General features: G+C 41.4%; 1 protein-coding gene across 1 annotated transcript; it reads right to left on the bottom strand.

Moving 5' to 3' along the window:
- Positions 1-6,709: 6,709 nt before the first annotated feature.
- On the bottom strand, positions 6,710-11,194 carry LOC142497847 (zonadhesin-like). Its single transcript, XM_075606215.1, has 4 exons — positions 11,116-11,194; positions 10,823-10,875; positions 10,674-10,721; positions 6,710-7,522 (listed from the first exon to the last, which is right to left on the bottom strand). Exons 1-4 carry the CDS (start codon positions 11,169-11,171, stop codon positions 7,128-7,130), a joined length of 552 nt encoding a protein of 183 aa, XP_075462330.1. The 5' UTR covers positions 11,172-11,194; the 3' UTR covers positions 6,710-7,127.
- Positions 11,195-24,612: the final 13,418 nt, after the last annotated feature.

Raw genomic sequence — 24,612 nt, 5'->3', positions numbered from 1 at the left:
ATAGGAACGCAGAACGCTGTGTACTCTTGAAAATTAGCCCTCTTTGGGCATCATGTAGCTGCTAGTGGCCATGTCCTGTGACACCCAAAGGGTTAGCGACCAAGCCACTGAGCCACCTGTGATGGAGTAGGGATATCCTGAAAACCTGTTGGTGGCCCTTGAGGACTAGAGTTGGCCACCCCTGCACTAGTGGCGATGTCCAAGGGCACCCAAAGAGTTAATGTCCTACCTGGATATTAGCTTGGCTGGGACTTCAGGATGTTCAGGTAATAAATACCTATATGGCAGTGTGCGAAGAATCTGATGGAATAATTATAGTAACATGATCAACATCCTCCTTTTATCATAGCTTCCTGCTTTTGTGCTTTACCTGCCAATGCTAAATCAGAGAGACAACTGTGATGGTAGGGGTAGATTTGGCTGCTTTTAATAAAGGTTAAACCCGCCATTACCCTTAACAGTCAATAATATATCTGTGTTGTATATAGCAATGTGTTTTGTAGCCTGGTTCCAGCACTTCAGGGACCGAGGGGTTAACTCTGTTCAGGAGGGAATGCTGCAAGTTTCATGTAGCCTTTTCATGTAACAAAACTTATGTTGCAGTTAACCCACCAATCGGGCCCAAGTAACATTGGAGTTACCTGCCATTATCCCTCTCTATGCATATCCATGATGTGCCATGGGGTATACAAGGTGGCAAAAATACACAGTAAAATACTTATAGTCTCTTGAAAAAGGGTCATTTAGTTTAACCCTTTGGTCAAAGCATTGTAAGCCTGTGAGCCACGACAAGGCAGACCCAGTTCATAGGTCCTAACACTACCAGATAAAATACTAATATACCTCTATTAGGATTAAAATTCTCATTTACCTCTATTAGGAGGGAGAAAGACCAACATTGGATCTATATCCAGTAGAATGGGGGGGGGGGGGTGATCTTAAAACCCTGGGAAGGAGGAGCCACTTACCTCTAAAAGCTGAAACAGCTGAAAATAAGTTAACAAACAACACATAGAACCCCAGCAAGCTCAGGGGTTCCTAAAATGAGCTTGCTGGGGTTCGGTGCGTGGTTTGTATAAAAGGTGGGCAGGGTGGCCCCCCGAGTCAGTTCCAGACATGAGATCCAGTCATTGGTCCCAGAGATCCTGTGGTGCCTATTGGGATTTTGGATAGCAGTGCCTGCTAGACACTGTGGGAGCAGAATGGGGAAAACTTCCTAATGGAGGTCTCAGCACATAGACCAGTAGGGTGTTCCCCAGTTGGATGTTTGTGTTTTTATATGTAGGACAGTTGGGGATACTAGTTTCCAATAAATTAATTTTTATTATCTCTGTAGATCTCTCTGGCGAATTGATCCCTGTTGTATTTGCCCTCGTCTCCCGTGACAACACCTTCCCCCTTAATGTAAATAGCAGCCAATTTGTTAACTACTTTACATTTGATTAATTACAAAAATGAAAAAGCGAATTAAATTGTTAAAGTAAGACATTTATGCAATAAACCAAATGTTAGTTCCTGTTATACTTACTGGGGACAAAAAAGCCCTGGGTGTTTCATGTAGTGTGTATGGTACGGCAGACCTGTGAGCACATGACCTGCACACAGGTCAAGGGTTAATACACAGCTTCAGTGCTAATATTCCCATGAGTAAGGGTCATTTAGTTAAACCCTTTGGCCAAGGCGTTATAAGACTGCAGCCAACGTCACGGCATGACCAATTTGCAGGTCCTAATACTACCTGGTAAAATCCTCATGTACCTCTGCTGGAGGGACACCACAGTGGGTCTGTCGTACACATGAACATGAAAAAAAACTGCTAATTGGAAAGTTGGGCGGGGCGAGCTTAAACCCGGGGAGGAGGGTCTGCCAACCTCCAAACAACGGATACCAGTTTAAAATTCTAATTTAATAAACACACAATGCCAGCAAGCTCAAGAACCTCAAAACTCACCACATCATATTTGTACTATATATTTTGTCACTTTGGATGTAACACTGGGTATTTCTATCTTTTGCTGTATACATTTGGCCACGCTCAGCAGCACTCTTTTTGACACAAATACAGTAACTATATATATATTTCTCAAGGCCAGGACCACACATGGCGCTTCCTGCCGCCGCCTGCACGTGCCTCCGTCGGCTGGACGACCCATCGGGGGACCAAGCGGTCGCCGAGCCATCGGGGAACGGGGGGGGGGGGGGCGAAGAGCGATCCCCGAGCCATCGGGGATCCAAGAAGGGGGGGGGGGGTGGCCAGCCGCCGAGCCAGTGGGGGAACGGACGGCCGGACGGGGGAGGGGTGCAAGCGGATACATAAATTATGACAAACATATGCTCCCTCCACACACCCCTCCACTCCCCTCCACTCCCCTTCACCCACCCCCCTCCACTCCCCCTCCACTCCCCTCCACCCCCCCACCACTCCTTTTCCCCCCCTCCACACCCTTTCCCCCACTCCACACCCCTTTCCCCCCTCCACTCCCCTTTCCCCCCCTTCACTCCCCTTCCCCCCCCTCCACTCCCCTTTCCCCCCCTCCACTCCCCTTTTCCCCCTCTCCACTCCCCTTTCCCCCCCCTCCACTCCCCTTCCCCCCCCTCCACTCCCCTTTCCCCCCCTTCACTCCCCTTTCCCCTCCCCTTCCCCCCCTCCACTCCCCTTTCCCCTCCCCTTCCCCCCCCCTCCACTCCCCTTTCCCCTCCCCTCCCCTTTCCCCTACCCTCCCCCTACCCCCTCTTTCCCTCCTCCACTCCCCTTTGCCCCCCTCCACTCCCCTTTCCCTCCACTCCCCTTTCCCCTCCCCCTACTCCCTCTTCCCCCCTACCCCCTCTTCCCTCTTCCCCCCCTCCACTCCCCTTTCCCCCCCTCCTCTCCCCTTTCCCCTCCCCCCTCCTCCCCCCTCCCCCTTCCTCTCCCCCCCATCATTCCCCCCTTTCCCCCTCCACCCCCTCCACCCCCTCCATCATTCAACCTTCCACCCCCTCCATCATTCAACCTTCCCCCCTCTCCACCCCTTCCCCCCCTCCACCCCTTCCACCCCTCCTCCACCCCTTCCCATCCCTCCCCTTCCCGCCGCCCTTCGCTTTCCTGATCGCCTTCCCGCCCCCCGCCTTCCCAGCTCTGCTTTCACCCCCCCCCTCCACTCCCCTTCCCCCCACCTCCACTCCCCTTTCCCCTCCCCCACCCCCTCTTCCCCCCTTCCCCCTCTTCCCCCCCTCCCCCCTCCACTCCCGCCAAACATTCCTCCCTTCCCCCCCTCCAACCCCTCCATCATTCAACCTTCCACCCCCTCCATCATTCAACCTTCCCCCCTCTCCACCCCCTCTACCCCTTCCCCCCTCCACCCCTTCCCCCCCCTCCACCCTTTCCCCCCCTCCACCCCTTCCACCCCTCCTCCACCCCTTCCCCTCCCTCCCCTCCTCCCCTTCCCACCGCCCTTCGCCTTCCTGCACACCTTCACGCCCCCCCCCGCCTTCCCGCCTCTGCTTTCGCGCCCACCCGCATCTGCCTTTCACCCGCCCTTACTCCGGCCGCCTCTGCCTTTCACTCACCGCCTCACAGCCGCTGCACGCACTCAACAGACACCCGCCACACTCGACACACACCTGCCGCCACACACCTGCTGCCTCCCGCCCCTACGCACCAACATCACTGACACACCGCCTCACACCCTAGCAGGACACCCACTCACAGACAGCACTCACAACCCACGCGCCACCCGCCGCCTCACACCCTAGCAGGACACACGCCTCACATTTTTACATCTGTTATGTCACCAAAATATACATGGTACTGTGGTGTGTTTACAATAAACCATTTTTAAACAACAACATCGTATTACATTTTATTCCATCTTTCTTTTCAATATTATTATCCAATCTTTACAACAAATACTCACCTATTGTTCCACGATTTATAAAAAATACTTCCTATTACGCATTTACATCCCGGGCAACGCCGGGTATATCAGCTAGTGATGTATATATGATGTGGTGGATTTGGTGTTTCTTGAGCTTGCTGGGATTGTGTGTTTATTAATTTTTAATACACAGCTTGCAAGATGTCGCACTTTCAGCTTCTCAAAGTTCCCTCAAAGAAACAATATCTCCCCTCAATCCGTCCCCATATACCATCTGTCACGAACAGCACAGACGTGAGCATCTGACATAGATATGCAACCACGGTTAATACACATGGCTACTCTAGCCAACTATTTTTCTCCTGCGCAAGGTCTTTCATTGAGATAATATTAATCCCTTACTCAATTGCAATCATATTTATACGCTTCCACCACCTGAGAAATTATGCAACTAAAAGATGTCAAATTTATATTTGCAAGGGTCTCAGGTCCCTGTTCATAATTCAAAAAACTATGCACTAACTAACACACACAAATCCAGAGCATGCAACAGTTCATTCAGAGCCCAAAGCATCACTTATGAAATGTTTTAATATATATAAAATATAGTTCTTAAATTACAGAAAAACGATTACAAGAACATACAATTGCAGTAAATTCAGGACAGTTTCTTAAAATAACAGGATAAAACATAAAACAGAAATCCCTCTACAATACATTTCCATATTTCTAGATTTTCTCCCAGAGAGGTCACTGGCAAAGGAATGAGAAATCACCTGTTGGACATTCATACAGCTGCAGCAATCGTGCCGTCACCTACCTGGACCAATACCATCAGCACAGCATGGCACCCGTGCGAGGGTTCGGATACCTTGGTGATTGCTGCCAGTTTTTATACTATATTACCTTTATTCAATGTTTTTGCTGTACGTGCATATATTACCTCTTTTACTCACTAAATTATTTTTTGATACTGCACTATGAGAGTTTGTGCTTTTATTCTTTCTTCCTTTCTTAGTTCCTGATGGTTGAACCCTCTACTTTATCAGCAGCAACTCTCTACAAGGGAAGTTCCTTTAATCACAATTTGTTTTTGTTTTTTACACATCTTTTAAATTATTTAACACTTTGTGTATTAATAGTCACTTTCTACACTTCACAGTATATTTTTGAGCGCACTACTGTATATTTGTTTTTTTACAGACTTTCAATTACCACACACTTTTAAAATAAATTAAACCACTGTACATTCCCAAGTTCAGCCACCCTGCTAGTATACACTAGTATGCACCGCCTCGCCTCACACCGCCCTTTTTGTTCTACAGAGGCGGCACACTTTATCCTCACTTGGCTAGTGCCGCAAGCCGGGAGGTTTCCCGGCTTGCTCGTTTTTTTCCCTCGGCGTGCCGCGCGTCATCGATGCGCGGTCACGCTTCATCGGGAGCGTGCGCGCATGGCGCGCGTGCCCAGGGCTCCCCGAGGGAGCCCTGGGTTCCTCTAATGTAGGGGATGGCGGTGGGGGGCTCCGGGGGACCCGGACAGAGGAGGGGGAAGCCCCGATTGGAGGACCGATCCTCCGGGGCTCCGGCGCGCACACGGGACACCTCGGCGCGCGCCCGGTTTCTGTCGCGGCCGAGACCGGGCAAAGTTAAGAATAAACTCGGCCGCGACAGTATCCCCACACTTAATAAAAAGTCCTTTCAAGGTTACAATCCTTATCATATTTAAACAGACATCCCTTGGAGATGGTAGACAGTGACAGTGTCGTTACCCAGCAGCTGGTTTATCTCACGCTGTTAGAGCTACTGCCTATAAAAGCAATGCTTGTGTTTTCCTATGCTGTTGGATCTGACACCAATACATCATTTTTTGCCACTGAGGAAGCCAAGGGCGAAACCGGTTTGACAAATTTTGGGCATCACAGGCCACCGTATTGAGGAAATTGTAGCTTCATCCAGTTTGGAGGCAGCACTGAAACTGCAGCAAGGAGAACAGCCTAGGGAGAGACCTGGTCTGTGCACAAGCACCAGGAAATCAACCAATGCTGGTACATCCCTGCAAAGAACTACTCTGACTGCTGGAGCAGGATCCACACTGACAACCAGGGATTCTGGAGGACGGCTTGTGGATTCTGGATGCATCCTTCTCAATGCCTTAAACTGCTGGCTGTTTGTGAGTTTTCAATCTCTTTTTTAAGTATTTGTTAATAAAATGGTGTTACACTATATCAGTTTTTTTTTTTTTCCCCTCCAATTTTGGTATCACCAGGAAGTCTCCCCTATCCATATTGAAGAGACATTATTTCATGTAAGTGTATTTCCTATCAAGTTCAATCAAGGTATTTTTATTGTATTTTAAATACTTCTGATTGTGGTTTTTCCCATTTTGTCTTCATCCGTCCCGGAATTAAAGTGGAATCCTTTTCTTTTATGACATCATTCTAGTCGCCTAGGCACTTTACACTGGCCAACTCAATATAGTTCTTATGGAAAGTGTGGAATATGACTCATTTAAATATGCTTTGCATATCTCCCAGAGTACCTCAGGTGTGCTCCTTTTTGAGCACAGATGTTTCTCCCTAAGTTATTTAGAGGAAGGTTAGATGGGTCACTCTCACCCACTATGACTATTAAATTGAACTTCTCTGAATGGATTAATGGAAGACTGTTTAATACCCAAGCCAACGTCAGATTTTGTTGTGTGGATTGCAAAATAGATTTTCTTTGTGTAAATGGGCAATATGGCATGGAACTCATCTCACCGTATTCATTAAACATTTCTCACGTCCAGACCGTGTGAAATGTGTAATTTGAGCAAAATGGTTTTAAAAATGGAACAATCAGAAAACCAGACATTTAACATAGGTTTTATTTCTCCATTAAAATACAATACCATAACAATGAAACATGTTTAAAATAATCTGAATATGGAAATCTCTGTGAGTTTCATTATCTTATCAATAGAATTAGCATATAGGGTGTGAGACTATAATGCTGACCCATATATTGATGGAGAGTCAGCCCCCAGCCATGCCGCAGGAATGTTGATTTTAGGATGGTTGGTTTTCAGTGATCATGTTGGTCAAATCATTGCAGGATTTATTCTGGTTACTAGAAATGTGCAAATCTGTCGGGATTTGCTGCTCTGCAGGTTCAAGCTAAATTTGGGGAAACCCACAAATATTTTGTTAGAACCTTTGGAGCCAAAAGTTCAAACAAAATGTCCCAAAGTGTTCAAAATGAGCAATCTCTTTTGGTTGCGGTGGAAGAACTACTTTTTATTTTTTATTTCACCGTAGCCTTTTTGTGGACACTCACTGATTTTTCTACAGACCTTTTTATTATTATCAAAAATATAACCCTCATCACAAACACAGCGAGGCTCGCAATTCTGGTACGGTGCTGGAGTTTTTCCTAAAGTATCACAGGTCGGCCGAAGTGTTCTCAGACAGGGGTCGAAGTGCATATGTTCAGGACAGGAAACATTGCATTGGGAGGGAGGCACACAGACGTTGGATTCACGGGATTTAAAGACGTAACCATCTATGCAATCACAACCGAACCAGCAACTCAAAATGCACGCCTCAGTCGTGCTGTTCAGATTGTCACAATTACCAAAGCAGTTGCGTTTGCAGCCATATTTAGTGTTAGGCGGACAGGAGACATCTGTATGGGATACATGAGAGATTATGTTATGATCGCAGAGAAGGTAAAAGATGAAAACAACAAAATTAAAAGGCAAACACCTTGTGAATGTTATCCAGAGCAAGACACACCCATCTGTAAAGTAAGTGTTTACTTATTTATTTCCTGCGACAGATACAAAGTTTCTAACATTTTGGGTGCTATGAAATTCTAATCTGATCTCACTAATGGATTGGCAATGGTAATATGATTAGCATACGCAAAACAAGAGATCAAAATCTTTGCACACAAGGTTTAATAAAAGATTGTAAAATTCTCCAAATAATGATACTATGGAGAATGACCTTAAAAAAAATGACTTAAAAAAGGCACAACCACGTTACTAGTGGCACCGTCATGTTTTATACTGTAGGTCAAATGTAGGGGATTGACGTCTTTTTTTAAAGAACAATTCGTATTTTTGAATGTACAGTAGTTGAAAACATTTTATAGGGTTTTTACAATCGTTATATAATCTTTTTTGTAAGAAAGGTGTTCGGTTTGTGTTTTTCATGCATCAAATCTGGAGGCCGTTTCATTTACTTTTATTCTTGTTTGTAACCGTTATTATTAGAGCTGGGAAAACGGGGCGCAACATCAGAACCTTACTGTACATAACAAAACCAATACGATTTTTAGTATCAAAGCCCAAAAATTATTTAGAAAGATAACAGGCAATAGGGCCATAAATGTAATGTCTTTTTAATACGATTATAAACAAAAAACTTTTTTTTTCTTTCACATGGTTTTATTGTATTTTAAAATATTGCAATCTATACTTATATACCTTCTCACTGTCTCTGTAAGTTCTGCCTACATGCTACTTAGATTGCAAGCTCTTAGGAACAGGGACTCCTCCTATTGTTTACTTTTGTCTTTGAAGCGGTTATTCCCATTATGCATTACATATTACACCTTGTTTATTTTATTACCCTCCCCCTTCCTGTCCCCCTGTTACCCACCTTATCCTCACCCTCACCCACTTAACAGCGGAATTTACTTTTCAGTGGTGGAAAATCTTTTACCTTATAAGCGAGATCACAACCTTCTCCCCACTAGTTATTGCCTTATCAACTCTGTTCATTTTGACAATCTCCCAGCCACTAGAATAAGCCTCTACCTCATTCCTATTTGTTGGTAATGCAAAGGTATATATTTTTTGTAAATCTATGATCAACTTATGTTTATTCTATATTATTATTATTATTTTAGATAATGCAAAATGAAAACCAGAATGAAAAAAAAGTGCCTTTGTACAAAAGCAAAAACCAGAACCCAAAAATGATTTCAGAATCAAAACCAGAACCCCCGGCCCAATGCCCATCTCTACTTATTATCCAAACATGTAAAAAACTAAGTGGAAGACCATACATATTACCGTGCTCCTCCCTTTAGGAGTTTGCTGCTGGTAAAAAGGATTGGTCTACATATATGGGAAACAAAGAACACTTCCTGCGCTCCTACCAATTTGGGCTAAAATATACTAGTGACATGTTTACATTTAGAACTTAAGTCTGTGTGACAAAGGAGTCTTTTGATCAAAACATGATTCAAGCCGCCAACCTCGTCAAGGTAACCTCTGTATAGCAGATACCTACAGTACACTGAATGTATGCAATTTCTTATTCTCCTGGGGACTAAACTTTGTGATGTGAAAGTGCCCTGAAAGGGTTAAATAAATGAATCATATGCTTTTGTGATTTAGTGCAATTAAAAGCTGGGCAAAGCCAGTATCAGAGTTCCCTTATTATAAAGGTGAACTGTGGGTGCACAAATACCCTAGTGTGAAATATTAATACCTACACAGCCATAAAGAACCAAGCAGCGGATGAATACCGGCCCTGTATGTATTCAGCAGAACCAGATAACAGGAGGAATATTCCTTTTTCTCAGGATACAAATAACTATAATTTCTATTTTAAGAGGGATTTACATTTCTCAGGAAGCCAATTACATTGATACATTTGTTACATGTTCTCCTGGTCCGCTAGGCGTCCTTGTCTCATTAAATATACTTACAGTGTGCTTTGTTAACTTGTTGCTTATCTCTTCCGTGTAAATAAACTGTAGGTTAATAGTAACACTTATCCACTAAAGCTGCTCCTGTGAGATAAATCCGTCCCACGCTGGGCCTGGCTGTGGCCCTTCAACTCATCGTCACTCATCTTTTCACAGCATTTACTTAAGCATCTAAGTGCAGCTTGTTACACTGAAACTCGTATGCAGAATAGGGTAATATAATTATATGCTGCAGATGTTATAAATACTTACAACCTGTTTCAATATTTTTGAATGTATCACAAATTAAATTACAAAAAGCTAATGACCCGTCTGCTTCTAAAGGTTTTCTGATCCAGCCCTTTGGGGAACTAGTTGAAGACTCCTGCAGTAAGGGAATTACCCAATGTTAACCCTGTTTCCCTTCTTTAAATAGCAAAGGGTTAAATATCTATAGCCGTTAGGGCTAAGGTTGTGCTAAAGAGGTGTTCCTCCTAACATCGCATATCCATTAAAGGCTGTTCTGGTTAATGCAGAGAATTAACATCACATTTTAAAGGTCTTACACCTAAAGGTGGCATTACTCTAATCCATACCCTGATTTACAGGTTATTGAGGAGTAGGAGAGAGGAAGAGAGATGTTGAGTACCCAGCAACGTCTATACCTCCCTCCCCCACACTCACCTTTATACAGTACAAAACATGCAGAGATTCCTGTGCACAAAAGTGAGCGCACAAAAGATACCTGGGAAATATGCTAATGAAATTAGGCAAAGTATTTTGAAATGAGATACATTTGCATATTTCCTAGATCTCAGGTGTGTTCCTTTTTGTTCGCAGGTATCTCTCAACGTGTGTTTGGGGAACTACCGTATATGTCACTTGATACTTAACTAAAAGAAGGCTGTCTCCTTCTCAAGTGCTAACTTAACATGGCCTCTGCTAATGAGATACCGTATATAACAACCATTGTTGTTGCATAAAATTAGTTTGTGGATATGCGATAACCTCATTGAAAATAAGGGACATTAATGATTTTGATAATGCCCTGTTATTAGCTCTGAGTAAAATCCATAGTTGCTTTACAGTATGTTAGGGCTTTTTCTAACTATGACATAATTTCTCTCGTTCTTACCTGTTGTTAATGGAGCAGGTGTGGTACTCTGACCCTGGCATAGAACGGCTGTGGGAGAAACAGAGTCCTGTTAGTAATGAGGTGAGAGCAAAGTCTGTTCTGAGAATTTAAAGACATAACATAGAGCTCTGATAATATCATTGTCTTACCTGAAATTAGCAGCAACCAAAGGAAGCTCAATAAACCCATTCCTGGCTTGTATCTGGATCAAACAGAAACATATGTCAATGTCCAAGAGTAGAAGAGAAATAATCTGGGTAACAATCATCATTATAGAAGTCACAAAAGAAGAAAGAAGAGGGAGGGATATTGATTGATTGGAATGGTAATTACGGGCAGTTTGTAATTCTGCAAGATATTTCTTTCTATTGAAAAACTTACTGTATACACTTATTTAGTTAGCATTTTAAAGACAGAGAGAGAATGAGAATGCACAGCTCACCTGTCAGGATCCAGTCTCTGAGAAGTTCTGCAATCTCTGAGAATGTATTGAAACATGTGGTCTAGGGAGCTGCTTTATAAGAGAGAGACCCACCTAGAGTACTGCCTGCCAACTGTGTCATCATCCCTGTATTGCATAAAAAAACTAATTTGGAAGTTTCCATTCATTTGTTTTGTTTCATTTAATTACAAACCTTCTCCTTACACAATACACAGAGCACTCAGATGTATAGCTAATAACAGGGTGACAGAAAGACAACCAGACAAGATACTCCCAATAAAGTAGAAGAAATACTGTAGTTACTTACAGGTATGAACACTTTAGCAGCTGAGAATTAAAGGGGGGATTATGCAATATATTAAATGGTGTCACTGATACAATATGAAAATAGTGTTGCTTAAAAAATAATCAAGCAAAAAGACGCAGCAAAAAAATACACTTAGAATAAAACTAAACAGAAAAGAAATAATTGGAACCCACTTAGATGTGTTGGCTCGAATTCCTCCGATTAATGTATACTCAGAAGTTATATGGAAGAAAAAGTGGTTTCAGTTATATACTCCAAGATTATACAGAGGAAAAAGTGGTTAGACACACAGTGCTATAGTCAGACACCAAAATGACATTGTCAACTATACAGAGAAGGAACCTATGCCTGGAGAATCCTATGTACAGTACAGTGCTGGATATCTGCTTAGTGCTATATAGGAAAAGAAGTACTGTATTACTGTTAACCCATTCCCACACAGATTCCAAACACAGCAAGTTAAATCAGTGCTAAGTAACCTGAACCACTGACACACATTAACGCTCTAAACCATTATTTGGCATGATGTAAAGATGTAAAAACAATGTAAGGGTCTGATTTATTATTCTTTCCAGCGGGTAATCAAAAACGGATATTGACTTGAATATTGAATATTAAATTAGCCCTAGGAATAATTACCTAGAGGACAACATTGCAGTACCATGCATTAGCTCATTGAGCAAAAAACATACATTTACCTGGACAGCAAAATATATTTTAATAAGATTTCAAGATCTAACCCCCGCCTCAATCTTGGTCTACACATCAGTTTTACTAAGTTTAAAAGCTGAGAGGAGTGATGATAAAGACCAGGAGATGGATAAATATATTAGGCTCAAAACGTGAATATAAAAACCCCTGATTGTAAGATTTAGAGGGATTGCATGAGATAGATGGGAGTTAAATACAGTAGTTTGAACATTAAAATTGTCAAATGATCAACAGGAGCTACCCCAACTCTGCACAAACATATTTGGTGATAACAAAATGAAGATTGTATTTTTATTGGAATCACGAGAACTCTGTATGAATATGACTTATTATATTAAAAGCAATAACTAGGAAATTAAAACACTTTCATCCTACAACAATCCCTTTAATCATTTGGGTGCTAGAGGGGCCACAGCATGAGTGCCACAGTTCTTCTGGCAAGGTGCGGACACGTGATTGAGGAGTCCTGTCACCTGGAAATGGAAGTGGAGGAGTTCACTTTTCCCTGGAGTGCAGAAGGTGCTCTGTTCTCTATAGGAACGCAGAACGCCGTGTATTCTAGAAAATTAGCCCTCTTTGGGCATCATGTAGCTACTAGTGGCCATGTCCTGGGACACCTAAAGGGTTAGCGACCAAGCCACTGAGCCACCTGTGAATGAGTAGGGATATCTTGAAAACCTGACCTGTTGGTGGCCCTTGAGGACTAGAGTTGGCCACCCCTGCACTAGTGGCGATGTCCCAGGGTACCCAAAGAGTTAATGTCCTACCTGGATTTTAGCTTGGTTGGGACTTCAGGATGTTCAGTTAATAAATACCTATATGGCAGTGTGTGAAGAATCTGATGGAATAATTATAGTAACATGATCAACATCCTCCTTTTGTCATAGCTTCCTGCTTTTGTGCTTTACCTGCCAATGCTAAATCAGAGAGACAACTGTGATGGTAGGGGTAGATTTGACAGATTTTAATAAAGGTTAAGCCCACCATTACCCTTAACAGGTAAAAGCTTTACACTCTTCGGCCCCTCCTTACATCTCATCCCTAATTTCTCGCTATGCACCATCCAGACTCTTGCGTTCTTCTCAAGGATGTCTTCTTTCTACCCCCTTTGTATCTAAAGCCCTCTCCCGCCTTAAACCTTTTTCACTGACTGCCCCACACCTCTGGAATGCCCTTCCCCTCAGTACCCGACTAGCACCCTCTCTATCCACCTTAAGACACACTTGCTTAAAGAAGCATATGAATAGCACTGTGGATATTCTGAACACAGGATACTTAAAGCTTGGCCCCCTGCAGACGCACTTACCAGAACTCCCTCCTACTGTCTCTGTACGTTCTACCTACCTACCAATTAGACTGTAAGCTCCTCGGGGCAGGTACTCCTCTTCCGAAATGTTACTTTTATGTCTAAAGCACTTATTCCCATGATCTGTTATTTATATTATCTGTTATTTATTTGATTACCACGTGTATTACTACTGTGAAGCGCTATGTACACTAATGGCGCTATATAAATAAAGACATACAATACAATACAATACAACAGTCAATAATATATCTGTGTTGTATATAGCAATGTGTTTTGTAGCCTGGTTCCAGCACTTCAGGGACCAGGGGTTAACTCTGTTCAGGAGGGAATGCTGCAAGTTTCATGTAGCCTTTTCATGTAACAAAACTTATGTTGCAGTTAACCCACCAACCAGGGGCCCAAGTAACATTGGAGTTACCTGCCATTGTCCCTCTCTATGCATATCCATGATGTGCCATGGGGTATACAAGGTGGGCAGGGTGGACCCCTGTTAGTCAGTTCCAGGCATGAGTTCCAGTCATTGGTCCCAGAGTTCCTGTGGTGCCTATTGGGATGTTGGATAGCAGTGCCTGCTAGACACTGTGGGAGCAGAATGGGGAAAACGTCCTAATGGAGGTCCCAGCACATATACCTGTAGGGTGTTCCCCAGTTACCCCGGTTGGATGTGTGTGTTTTTATATGTAGGACAGTTGGGGATACTAGTTTCCAATAAATTAATTTTTATTATCTCTGTAGATCTCTCTGGCGAATTGATCCCTGTTGTATTTGCCCTCGTCTCCCGCGACAACACCTTCCCCCTTAATGTAAATAGCAGCCAGTTTGTTAACTACTTTACATTTGATTAATTACAAAAATGAAAAAGCGAATTAAATTGTTAAAGTAAGACATTTATGCAATAAACCAAATGTTAGTTCCTGTTATACTTACTGGGGGCAAAAAAGCCCTGGGTGTTTCATGTAGTGTGTATGGTCCGGCAGACCTGTGAGCACATGACCTGCACACGGGACAAGGTTAATACGCAGCTTCAGTGCTAATATTCCCATGAGTAAGGGTCATTTAGTTAAACCCTTTGGCCAAGGCGTTATAAGATTGGTCATGCCGTGACGTTAGCTGCAATTTGCAGGTCCTAATAATACCTGGTAAAATCCTCATGTACCTCTGCTGGAGGGACACCACAGTGGGTCTGTCGTACACATGAACATGAAAAAAAACTGCTAATTGGAAAGTTGGGCGGGGCGAGCTTAAACCCGGGGAGGAGGGTCTGCCAACCTCCAAACAACGGATACCAGTTTAAAATGCAAATTTAATAAACACACAATGCCAGCAAGCTCAAGAACCTCAAAACTCACCGCATCATATTTGTACTATATATTTTGTCACTTTGGATGCAACACTGGGTATTTCTATCTTTTGCTGTATACATTTGGCCACACTCTGTAGCACTCCTTTTTGACACAAATATATATGCTGTATATATGATGTGGTGGATTTGGTGTTTCTTGAGCTTGCTGGGATTGTGTGTTTATTAATTTTTAATACACAGCTTGCAAGATGTCCCACTTTCAGCTTCTCAAAGTTCCCTCAAAGAAACAATATCTCCCCTCAATCCATCCCCATATACCATCTGTCACGAACAGCACAGACGTAAGCACCTGACATAGATATGCAACCACGGTTAATACACATGGCTACTCTAGCCAACTATTTTTCTCCTGCGCAAGGTCTTTCATTGAGATAATATTAATCCCTTACTCAATTGCAATCATATTTATACGCTTCTACCACCCGAGAAATTATGCAAATAAAAGATGTCAAATTTATATTTGCAAGGGTCTCGGGTCCCTGTTTATAATACAAAAATCTATGCACTAACTAACACACAAAAATCCAGAGCATGCAACAGTTCATTCAGAGCCCAAAGCATCACTTATGAAATGTTTTATAAAATATAGTTCTTAAATTACAGAAAAACAATTACAAGAACATACAATTGCAGTAAATTCAGGACAGCTTCTTAAAATAACAGGATAAAACATAATGAGGATTGGAGTGACTAACTAATTAAGCCTATAACTCAGCGCTGTGACCATTAAAAAGTGATTACCACAAGTGGAATAATGTGTGATTGAAAATGACCAAACCCTGTGTGTGATTGGTGGAGCTGCCGTGGGGTTTCTACCTAGCAAATTAACTCACAAATTCGCATACAAAATACAATGGAAATACAATATAAACCACGGCGCTTACAAATGCAGTTTACCCCAGCCCACAGAAATGTCCATAGAGCTTTGAAAGTTCTCTTGATGATTCAGGCGAAAATGAAGTGAAACATAACATCATTATTCTTGTAAATTGATACTTTTATTGTCTTTGGAATTGAAACCTGGTACTCGTTACTGCGCAGTGATCTGTTTCCCCTTATCTATCCATCTATAGGAGGATTATCGGGTGCCAGCCAGTAGCAGATTTTTTCACTTCATTTTCGCTTGTTTATATTGTATTTCCATAGGATAAAACATAAAACAGAAATCCCTCTACAATACATTACCATATATCCAGATTTTCTCCCAGATAGGTCACTGGCGAAGGAATGAGAAATCACCTGTTTGGTCCAAAACACACCTCTGTTGAAACCAGATTTTCATAATACCTTCCTAAATTCCTAAGTTTTGCCCCATTGGGGTGGCTGTTGTACCTGCAGCGCATGCCATAGCAGGCGCGTAGCTGGGACCTAACCTTATGTATTCTTTTCCCCCCATTAAAACAACATAAACCCACTCCTGTCGTAAATCAGCAGCGAGATTGACAGTTATGACGTCACATGATATTCTTATTTTTTAATAAAGTTCGTCAACGAAAGCATAACCTATGTGTCACCTCTCTGGAATGCAATAGTAATTATTCACAAACATTTTGTTTTCTTCGAGGCGGACAGCATAGTCTCTGGTTAGCATTTACTAAACAACACGTCACATTTTGTGGGCCATCCATTATAGCCCCCCAATTAAGTCCTCTTTGAAGACCAGGGCACACTCAGGAAAAGTCTTCCCCTCCCCCCCCCCAATTATTAAGGTTATGGTGGGTAAAAAAAAAGTGACAAAAACCATCCACAGTAAAGCATAAAGCAACTGTAAATATTCCTGTATGTTCATTTGCATGTCTTAGACAGGTCTGCAACCCTGTCTTTCCCCATTATCGCCCAGCACACAGCACTTCCACTGCAGCAAATAGAAATATTGGATATTTGCATTAGAGTGCTTGCTGTTTCTTTATATATTTAAATATATATATATATACGTGAACGGTAAGGCTGGCTACATCTTGCATCAACTGTGATAACAGCTATAGGTTTCATACCAGGACAAATCTGTAGAAATGTGCAACTTTTTTTGTTGTTGTTTTATTTACCATATTTGATTCCTTGCAAACTTTTAAGGGCTAAAAGTTTCACAGAAATCTCACATTACCACTTTCAAATCGTTGTTTCACCCGCTCAGTCACAACACACAGGTGATTCACCAAGCATTTCAATGTATTTAATGATGCTAATGTTGGGGATTTCTTCTCCCCCCCTCCCCCCCACTTGTCCCCACTCCCCTGAAATCAATGGTTTGCTCACCGGAATGCTTCGCACATCTCTGCTAATTAAGTGTATGCAAATTAATAACAGCAGCCCCCACCCCCCTACAGAGGAACTGAATAAGCACCGAGACTAACTTCTCCCATACAGTACAGAGTAATTGCTGTGCACCATTTTAAAGTTATTAAATGACCTTTTTCTTCCTCTATTATAACATTAACATTTCTAACCAGATCAAATTTAAAAGTTTGACTATAAATGTAAAAAACTGGGGGGTGAAAGGAATAGAAGGGTACAAACACTAGGAAATCGGCTAAATAACAACATTAAAAGTAGAAAAAGGCAAACCTGTGATTTAGAATAATAAAAAGAATTGAGATTAATAAAGGCTTATTTATATTTAATATGTGTATTATTTATAAGAAAAATTAGTATATAGTCATGTTTATTGTTCCTGATTCTTACATTAGTCTGTAGTCTTTTTGGCATACGCAGAATACTGAGAGTGATCAGTGGAACTGAGGACACAAAGGCAGAGGGAATTCTGTCATTCTGTGTGAGACTGTTTCTATAAAACGTATCCCTCTGTAATTATACCCAGTTGTAAACTACACCATACAGAAGCAAGATTACATGTAATAAGTTAGGATCCTTTTCACTTACACATTTCTAACTTAACCCCAGTATTTAAATGCGCACAACAATAATATATAATATGAGGTTATTCCAATAATGTTTGATATCCCCTTTGAGTATAACAGGCTCTTTTAAATCAGAAAAGAGATTACTAGCACTTTTTTTAAATATAAATGACCAGGGTTGACACAATAACAATAGTCATAGAAATGAGTTGTACTCTGTTGGCGATATCTTGAAAGTGATGAAACCCAAACAAGCGTTAAATACTGTAGCTGCAAGGACTATAGTCAACCATGGCAAAAGGATTATGTGACTGAGCAGTAGTACTGAGCTGTAGTTGAAATGTCCCCACAGCCCAGCAGAGACAGAGAGGGTGTAATCCATTTTTTAGAGCCATTGATTACGCAGGATAGGGAGGCAATGAGCTTATAGGACAGTAGTGCAGTATCCGATTTTGGCGTCCTACCAGATTGGACATTCATACAGCTGCAGCAATCGTGCCGTCACCTACCTGGACCTATAGCATCAGCACAGCATGGCACCCATGCGAGGGTTCGGATACCTTGGTGATTGCTGCCAGTTTTTATACTATATTACCTTTATTCAATGTTTTTGCTGTACTGTACGTGCATAATATATTACCTCTTTTACTCACTAAATGATTTTTTGATACTGCACTATGAGAGTTTGTGCTTTTATTCTTTTTCTCTTTTCTTAGTTCCTGATGGTTGAACCCTCTACTTGATCAGCAGCAACTCTCTCCTATACAAGGGAAGTTCCTTTAATCACAATCTGGGATTTCTTTTAAATTGTTTAACACTTTGTGTATTAATAGAAAAAGAAAATGCACAAATGCGCACCAGGGATTAAGTAATTGTCATTTATTAGTAAAAATACACAAATAGCACTGAGGGGATCCAACCCTACCTCAGTATAATTGTTAGACAGCTCAGATCCAGTACCATATAAATAAACTCTGTAATAGTCTAGATCCCTAAGCAGTATAACAATGAAGCAATAAAAACAAATGTAATCAGTTAATATAAAGAAATTTAAAAAAATACCAGTAGAAATAACAATCTAAGATGGTTTAAGTTAAAACCGCCATAGAAGACTATCCGTTTGAAATCCGGATCACGGCATCGCAGAGATGAAAAACGCCGCTTGTGCCTCTCGCAGGCTCCGTCTCAGCCTGTCAGCAAACACGCGCAGGATGACCTGTCGTGACCTCTACGCGGAAGGACCTCCTGACGAAGCACGTAGTGCGAAATGCGTAGAGGTCACGACAGGTCATCCTGCGCGTGTTTGCTGACAGGCTGAGACGGAGCCTGCGAGAGGCACAAGCGGCGTTTTTCATCTCTGCGATGCCATGATCCGGATTTCAAACGGACACCGTGGACCCGTTTTTCTGCCTCAGTGTGAGTTATCATCTCCCCCCGCCAGCTCCTGATAGTCTTCTATGGCGGTTTTAACTTAAACCATCTTGGATTGTTATTTCTACTGGTATTTTTTTTAAATTTCTTTATATTAACCGATTACATTTGTTTTTATTGCTTCATTGTTATACTGCTTAGGGATCTAGACTATTACAGAGTTTATTTATATGGTACTGGATCTGAGCTGTCTGACAATTATACTGAGGTAGGGTTGGATCCCCTCAGTGCTATTTGTGTATTTTTACTAATAAATGACAATTACTTAATCCCTGGTGCGCATTTGTGCATTTTCTTTTTCTGTTTTTCAGGGTGCTCTCCCCCCTTTTTAGGGGGGATCACCTTGAGGTGTGAGCTGCTGGGGAGACGCTCCATGCACGTGCAGCAAAGGGATTCTCCATTATCGATCACCTGTAGCACGAGCGCTGAACATCCTCTAATTCCTGCTTTGTGTATTAATAGTCACTTTCTACACTTCACAATATAATTCCGAGCACACTACTGTATATTTGTTTATCACGGACTTTCAATTACCACACACTTTTTAAATAAATTAAACCATTGTACACTCCCAAGTTCAGCCACCCCTGCTAGTATACACTAGGGTGCACTGCCTCGCCTCGCACTGTACCGCCCTTCTTGTTCTATCTCCACACTTAATAAAAGTGCTTTCAAGGTTACAATCCTTATCATATTTAAACAGACATCCCTTGGAGATGGTAGACAGAGACAGTGGCGTTACCCAGCAGCTGGTTTATCTCACTCTGTTAGAGCTACTGCCTATAAAAGCAATGCTTGTGTTTTCCAATCCTGTTGGATCTGACACCAATACATCATTCTAGTCGCCCAGGCACTTTCCACTGGCCAACTCAATATAGTTCTTATGGAAAGTGTGGATATGACTCATTTAAATATACTTTGCATATCTCCCAAGGTACCTCAGGTGTGCTCCTTTTTGAGTACAGACGTTTCTCCCTAAGTTATTTAGAGAAAGGTTAGATGGGTCTCTCTCACACACTCTCACTATTAAATTGAACTTCTCTGAATGGATTAATGGAAGACGGTTTAATACCCAAGCCGACGTCAGATTTTGTTGTGTGGATTGGAAAATAGATTTTCCCTGTAAATGGGCAATATTGCATGGAACTCATCTCACCGTATTCATTAAACATTTCTCACGTCCAGACCGTGTGAAATGTGTAATTTTGTGCAAAATGGTTTTAAAAATGGAACAATCAGAAAACCAGACATTTAACATATATTTTATTTCTCCATTAAAATACAATACCATAACAATAAACATGTTTAAAATAATCTGAATATGGAAATCTAAGTGAGTTTCATTATCTTATCAATAGAATTAGCATATAGGGTGTGAGACTATAATGCTGACCCATATATTGATGGAGAGTCAGCCCACAGCCATGCCGCAGGAATGTGGATTTTAGGATGGTTGGTTTTCAGTGATCATGTTGGACATATCATTGCAGGATTTATTCTGGTTACTAGAAATGTGCAAATCTGTCGGGATTTGCTGCTCTGCAGGTTCAAGCTAAATTTGGGGAAACCCACAAATATTTTGTTAGAACCTTTGGAGCCAAAAGTTCAAAAAAATGGCCCAAAGTGTTGAAAATGAGCAATCTCTTTTGGTTGCGGTGGAAGAACTACTTTTTATTTTTTATTTCACCGTAGCCTTTTTGTGGACACTCGCTGATTTCTATACAGACAGAGTTATCATTGTCAAAAATATATCCCTCGTCACAAACACAGCGAGGCTCGCAATCCTGGTACGGCTCTGGAGTTTTTCCTAAAGTCTCACAGGTTGGCCGCGGTGTTCTCAGACAGGGGTCGAAGTGCATATGTTCGGGACAGGAAACATTGCATTGGCAGGCAGGCACACAGACGTTGGATTCACGGGATTTAAAGACGTAACCATCTATGCAGTCACAACCATACCAACAACTCATAACGCACAGCTCAATCGTGCTGTTCAGATCGTCACAATTTCTGAAGCACACGGAGTTGCAGCCATATTTAGAGTTAGGCGGACAGGAGACGTCTGTATGGGATACATGAGAGATTATGTTTTGATCGCATAGAAGGTAAAAGATGAAAACAACAATTTAAAGGCAAACACCTTGTGAATGTTATCCAGAGCCAGACACACCCATCGGTAAAGTAAATGTTTACTTATTTATTTCCTGCGACAGATACAAAGGGGGTTATGCACTAAGCAGTGATAAGTGGGGTTTCTGGGTGCTATGCACAAAGCAATGATAAGTGCTTTTAACTTAGATAACTGCCTTTACAGCGTGATACTGCCTGCTGTGAGATTCACAAAGCAGTGATAACAGTGCAGTATCGCGCTATAATGGCTTTTTATCCCACTTAAAAACACTTATCACTGCTTTGTGAATCTCACAGCAGACGTATCACGCTATAAAGGCATTTATCTCACTTAAAAGCACTTATCACTGCTTAGTGCATAACCCCCAAAGTTTCTAACATTTTGGGGGTTATGCACTAAGCAGTGATAAGTGGGTTTTCTGGATGCTATGCACAAAGCATTGATAAGTGCTTTTAAGGGGGTTATGCACTAAGCAGTGATAAGTGGGTTTTGTGGGGGCTATGCACAAAGAAGTGAAAAGTGCTTTTAAGTGAGATAACTGCCTTTACAGAGTGATACTGCCTGCTATGAGATTCACAAAGCAGTGATAACAGTGCAGTATTGTACTATAATGGCTACTTAAAAGCACTTATCACTGCTTTGTGAACCTCACAGCAGGCATTATCACGCTATAATAGATTTTTATCTCACTTAAAAGCACTTATCACTGCTTAGTGCATAACCCCCTTTGGGTGCTATGAAATTCTAATCTGATCTCACGAATGGATTGGCAATGGTAATATGATTAGTATACACAAAACAAGAGATCATAATCTTCGCACACAAGAGGTTTAATAAAAGATTGTAAATTCTTCAAATAATGTTGTTACTGTGGAGATATGACCTTAAAAAAGGCACAACCATGTTATCAGTGGCACCGTGGTGCAGTGGCACCATCATGTTTTATAGGTAAAATGTAGGGGGTTGATGTCTTTTTTTAAAGAATTATTGGTAATTTTGAATATAGTTGAAAACCTTTTATAGGATTTTTACAATCGTTATATAATCTTTTTTGTAAGAAAGGTGTTCGGTTTGTGTTTTTCATGCATCAAATCTGGAGGCCGTTTCAATTACTTTTATTCTTGTTTGTAACCGTAACTATTAGAACTCGGGACACGGGGCGTAACATCAGAACCTTACATGCCAAAACCAATAAGATTTTTAGTATCAAAGCCCAAAAATTATTTAGAAAGAAAATAAAAACATTCACTTGGGCCTTAAATGTAATGTCTTTTTAATACGATTATAAACAGTGTACTTTTTTTTTCTTTCACATGGTTTTCGTATATTTTAAAAGATTGCAATCTATATTTATATACCTTCTCACTGTCTCTCCGGACAAGGGACTCCTCCTGTTTACTTTTGTCTTTGATGCGGTTATTCCCATTATGCATTACATATTACACCTTATTTTATATCCCTCCAACTTCCTGCCCCCCCATTACCCACCTTATCCTCACCCTCACCCACGAAACAGCCAAATTGACTTTTTAGTGATGGAAAATCTTATACCATATAGCGAGATCCCAATCTTCTCCCCCGCTAGTTATTTCCTTATCAACTCTGTTCATTTTAACAATCTCACAGCCACTAAGATAAGCCTCTAGCTCATTCCTATTTGTTGGTAATGCAAAGGTATTTGTTTTTGTAAATTAATGATCAACATATGTTTATTATTTAATATTATTATTATTATTATTGCAAAATGAAAACCAGAATGAAAAAAAAGTGCCTTTGTACAAAACAAAAACCAGAACACAAAAATGATTTCAGAATCAAAACCAGAACTCCCGGCCCAATGCCCATCTCTACTTATTATCCAAACATATAAAGAACTAAGTGGAAGACCATACATATTACCGTGCTCCTCCCTTTAGGAGTATGCTGCAGGTAAAAAGGATTGGTCTACATATATGGGAAACAAAGAACAATTCCTGCGCTCCTACCAATTTGGGCTAAAATATACTAGTGACATGTTTACATTTAGAACCTAAGTCTGTGTAACAAAGGAGTCTTTTGGTTACATCTTTTGATCAAAACATGATTCAAGCCGCCAACCTCGTCAAGGTTAACTCTGTATAGCAGGCACCTACACTGAATATAAGCAATTTATTATTGTTCTGGAGACTAAACTTTGTGAAGTATGTGAAAGTGCCCTGAAGGGGTTAAATAAATCATATGGTTATTTGTGATTTAGCGCAGTTAAAATCAGGCCAAAGCCAGTATCAGAGTTCCCTTATTATAAAGGTGAACTGTGGGTGCACAAATACCCCAGTGTGAAATATTAATACCTACACAGCCATAAAGAACTAAGCAGCGGATAAATACCGGCCCTGTATGTTTTCAGCAGAACCAGATAACGGGAGTGTGACAGAGTGAAGTCAACTCCTATCAGTTACGCCTGGGAGACATATGTCTGAGTGCTTCATCCAGCACTCATAAGGGTTAACTCAGGTGGAAGTTAGGTAGTCAGGAAGTAAGCTGACACCTGAGAGCCAGCAAGGTAGAAAAGGATGTTGTTACTAGCAGTAGCTGGATCTCTCAGATAAGAGCACATGGATATATGTGCTGCTAGCCAGACGGATACAGCACAATACTTACTGCAACCAAAGTAAGATTTGTTTTCATTTGTTTGCATGACTGCTTAAAAGACTCTTAAGGTTTGGTTATGGTTTAGCCAGCCAGCATGCTAGATAGGTCTGCTGTGTTAGTCAGTTTCTCCCACTGTGGAGCAGGATTTATTTGTTTAAAGGGACAGTGTACCCGCATGTTATGTTGCTGTGGAGAAATAAAGCCACTGAACGTTTTCATTTATCCTGAAACTACACGTGTGGACAGTTCCCTGACCTCGGCTACAGGCCGTCCTGCCACAGGGAGGAAAATTCCTTTTTCTCATGATACAAATAACTATCATTTTTATTTTAAGAGGGATTTACATTTCTCAGGAAGCCAATTATATTGATACATTTGTTACATGTTCTCCTGGTCCGCTAGGCGTCCTTGTCTCTTTAAATATACTTACAGTGTGCTTTGTTTTTTTAACTTGTTGCTTATCTCTTACACTTCCGTGTAAATAAACTTTAGGTTAATATTAACACTTATCCACTAAAGCTGCTCCTGTGAGATAAATCCGTCCCACGCTGGGCCTGATTGTGGCCCTTCAACTCATCGTCACTCATGATTTCACAACATTTACTTAAGCATCTAAGTGCAGCTTGTTACACTGAAACTCATATGCAGAATAGGGTAATATAATATAATGCAGATGTTATAAATATAAAGCTAATGACCCTTCTGCTTCTAAAGGTTTTCTGATCCAGCCCTTTGGGAAACTAGTTGAAGACTCCTGCA

The sequence above is a fragment of the Ascaphus truei genome, chromosome 6 (genome assembly GCF_040206685.1).
Source record: "Ascaphus truei isolate aAscTru1 chromosome 6, aAscTru1.hap1, whole genome shotgun sequence".
Taxonomy (NCBI): domain Eukaryota; kingdom Metazoa; phylum Chordata; class Amphibia; order Anura; family Ascaphidae; genus Ascaphus; species Ascaphus truei.
Note: the sequence above shows the minus strand (reverse complement) of the source record. Positions and strands in the feature narration are given on the sequence as shown.

What these genes read in the sequence shown, in the direction of transcription:
- LOC142497847 (XM_075606215.1), bottom strand. Translation starts at nt 11,171, where the DNA reads ATGTTTCAATACATTCTCAGAGATTGCAGAACTTCTCAGAGACTGGAT. An exon ending in TTGGTTGCTGCTAATTTCAG is followed by an intron (nt 10,722 to 10,822) that starts GTAAGACAATGA and finishes TTTCTCCCACAG; the next exon opens with CCGTTCTATGCCAGGGTCAG. An exon ending in ACCTGCTCCATTAACAACAG is followed by an intron (nt 7,523 to 10,673) that starts GTAAGAACGAGA and finishes TATCCCATACAG; the next exon opens with ATGTCTCCTGTCCGCCTAAC.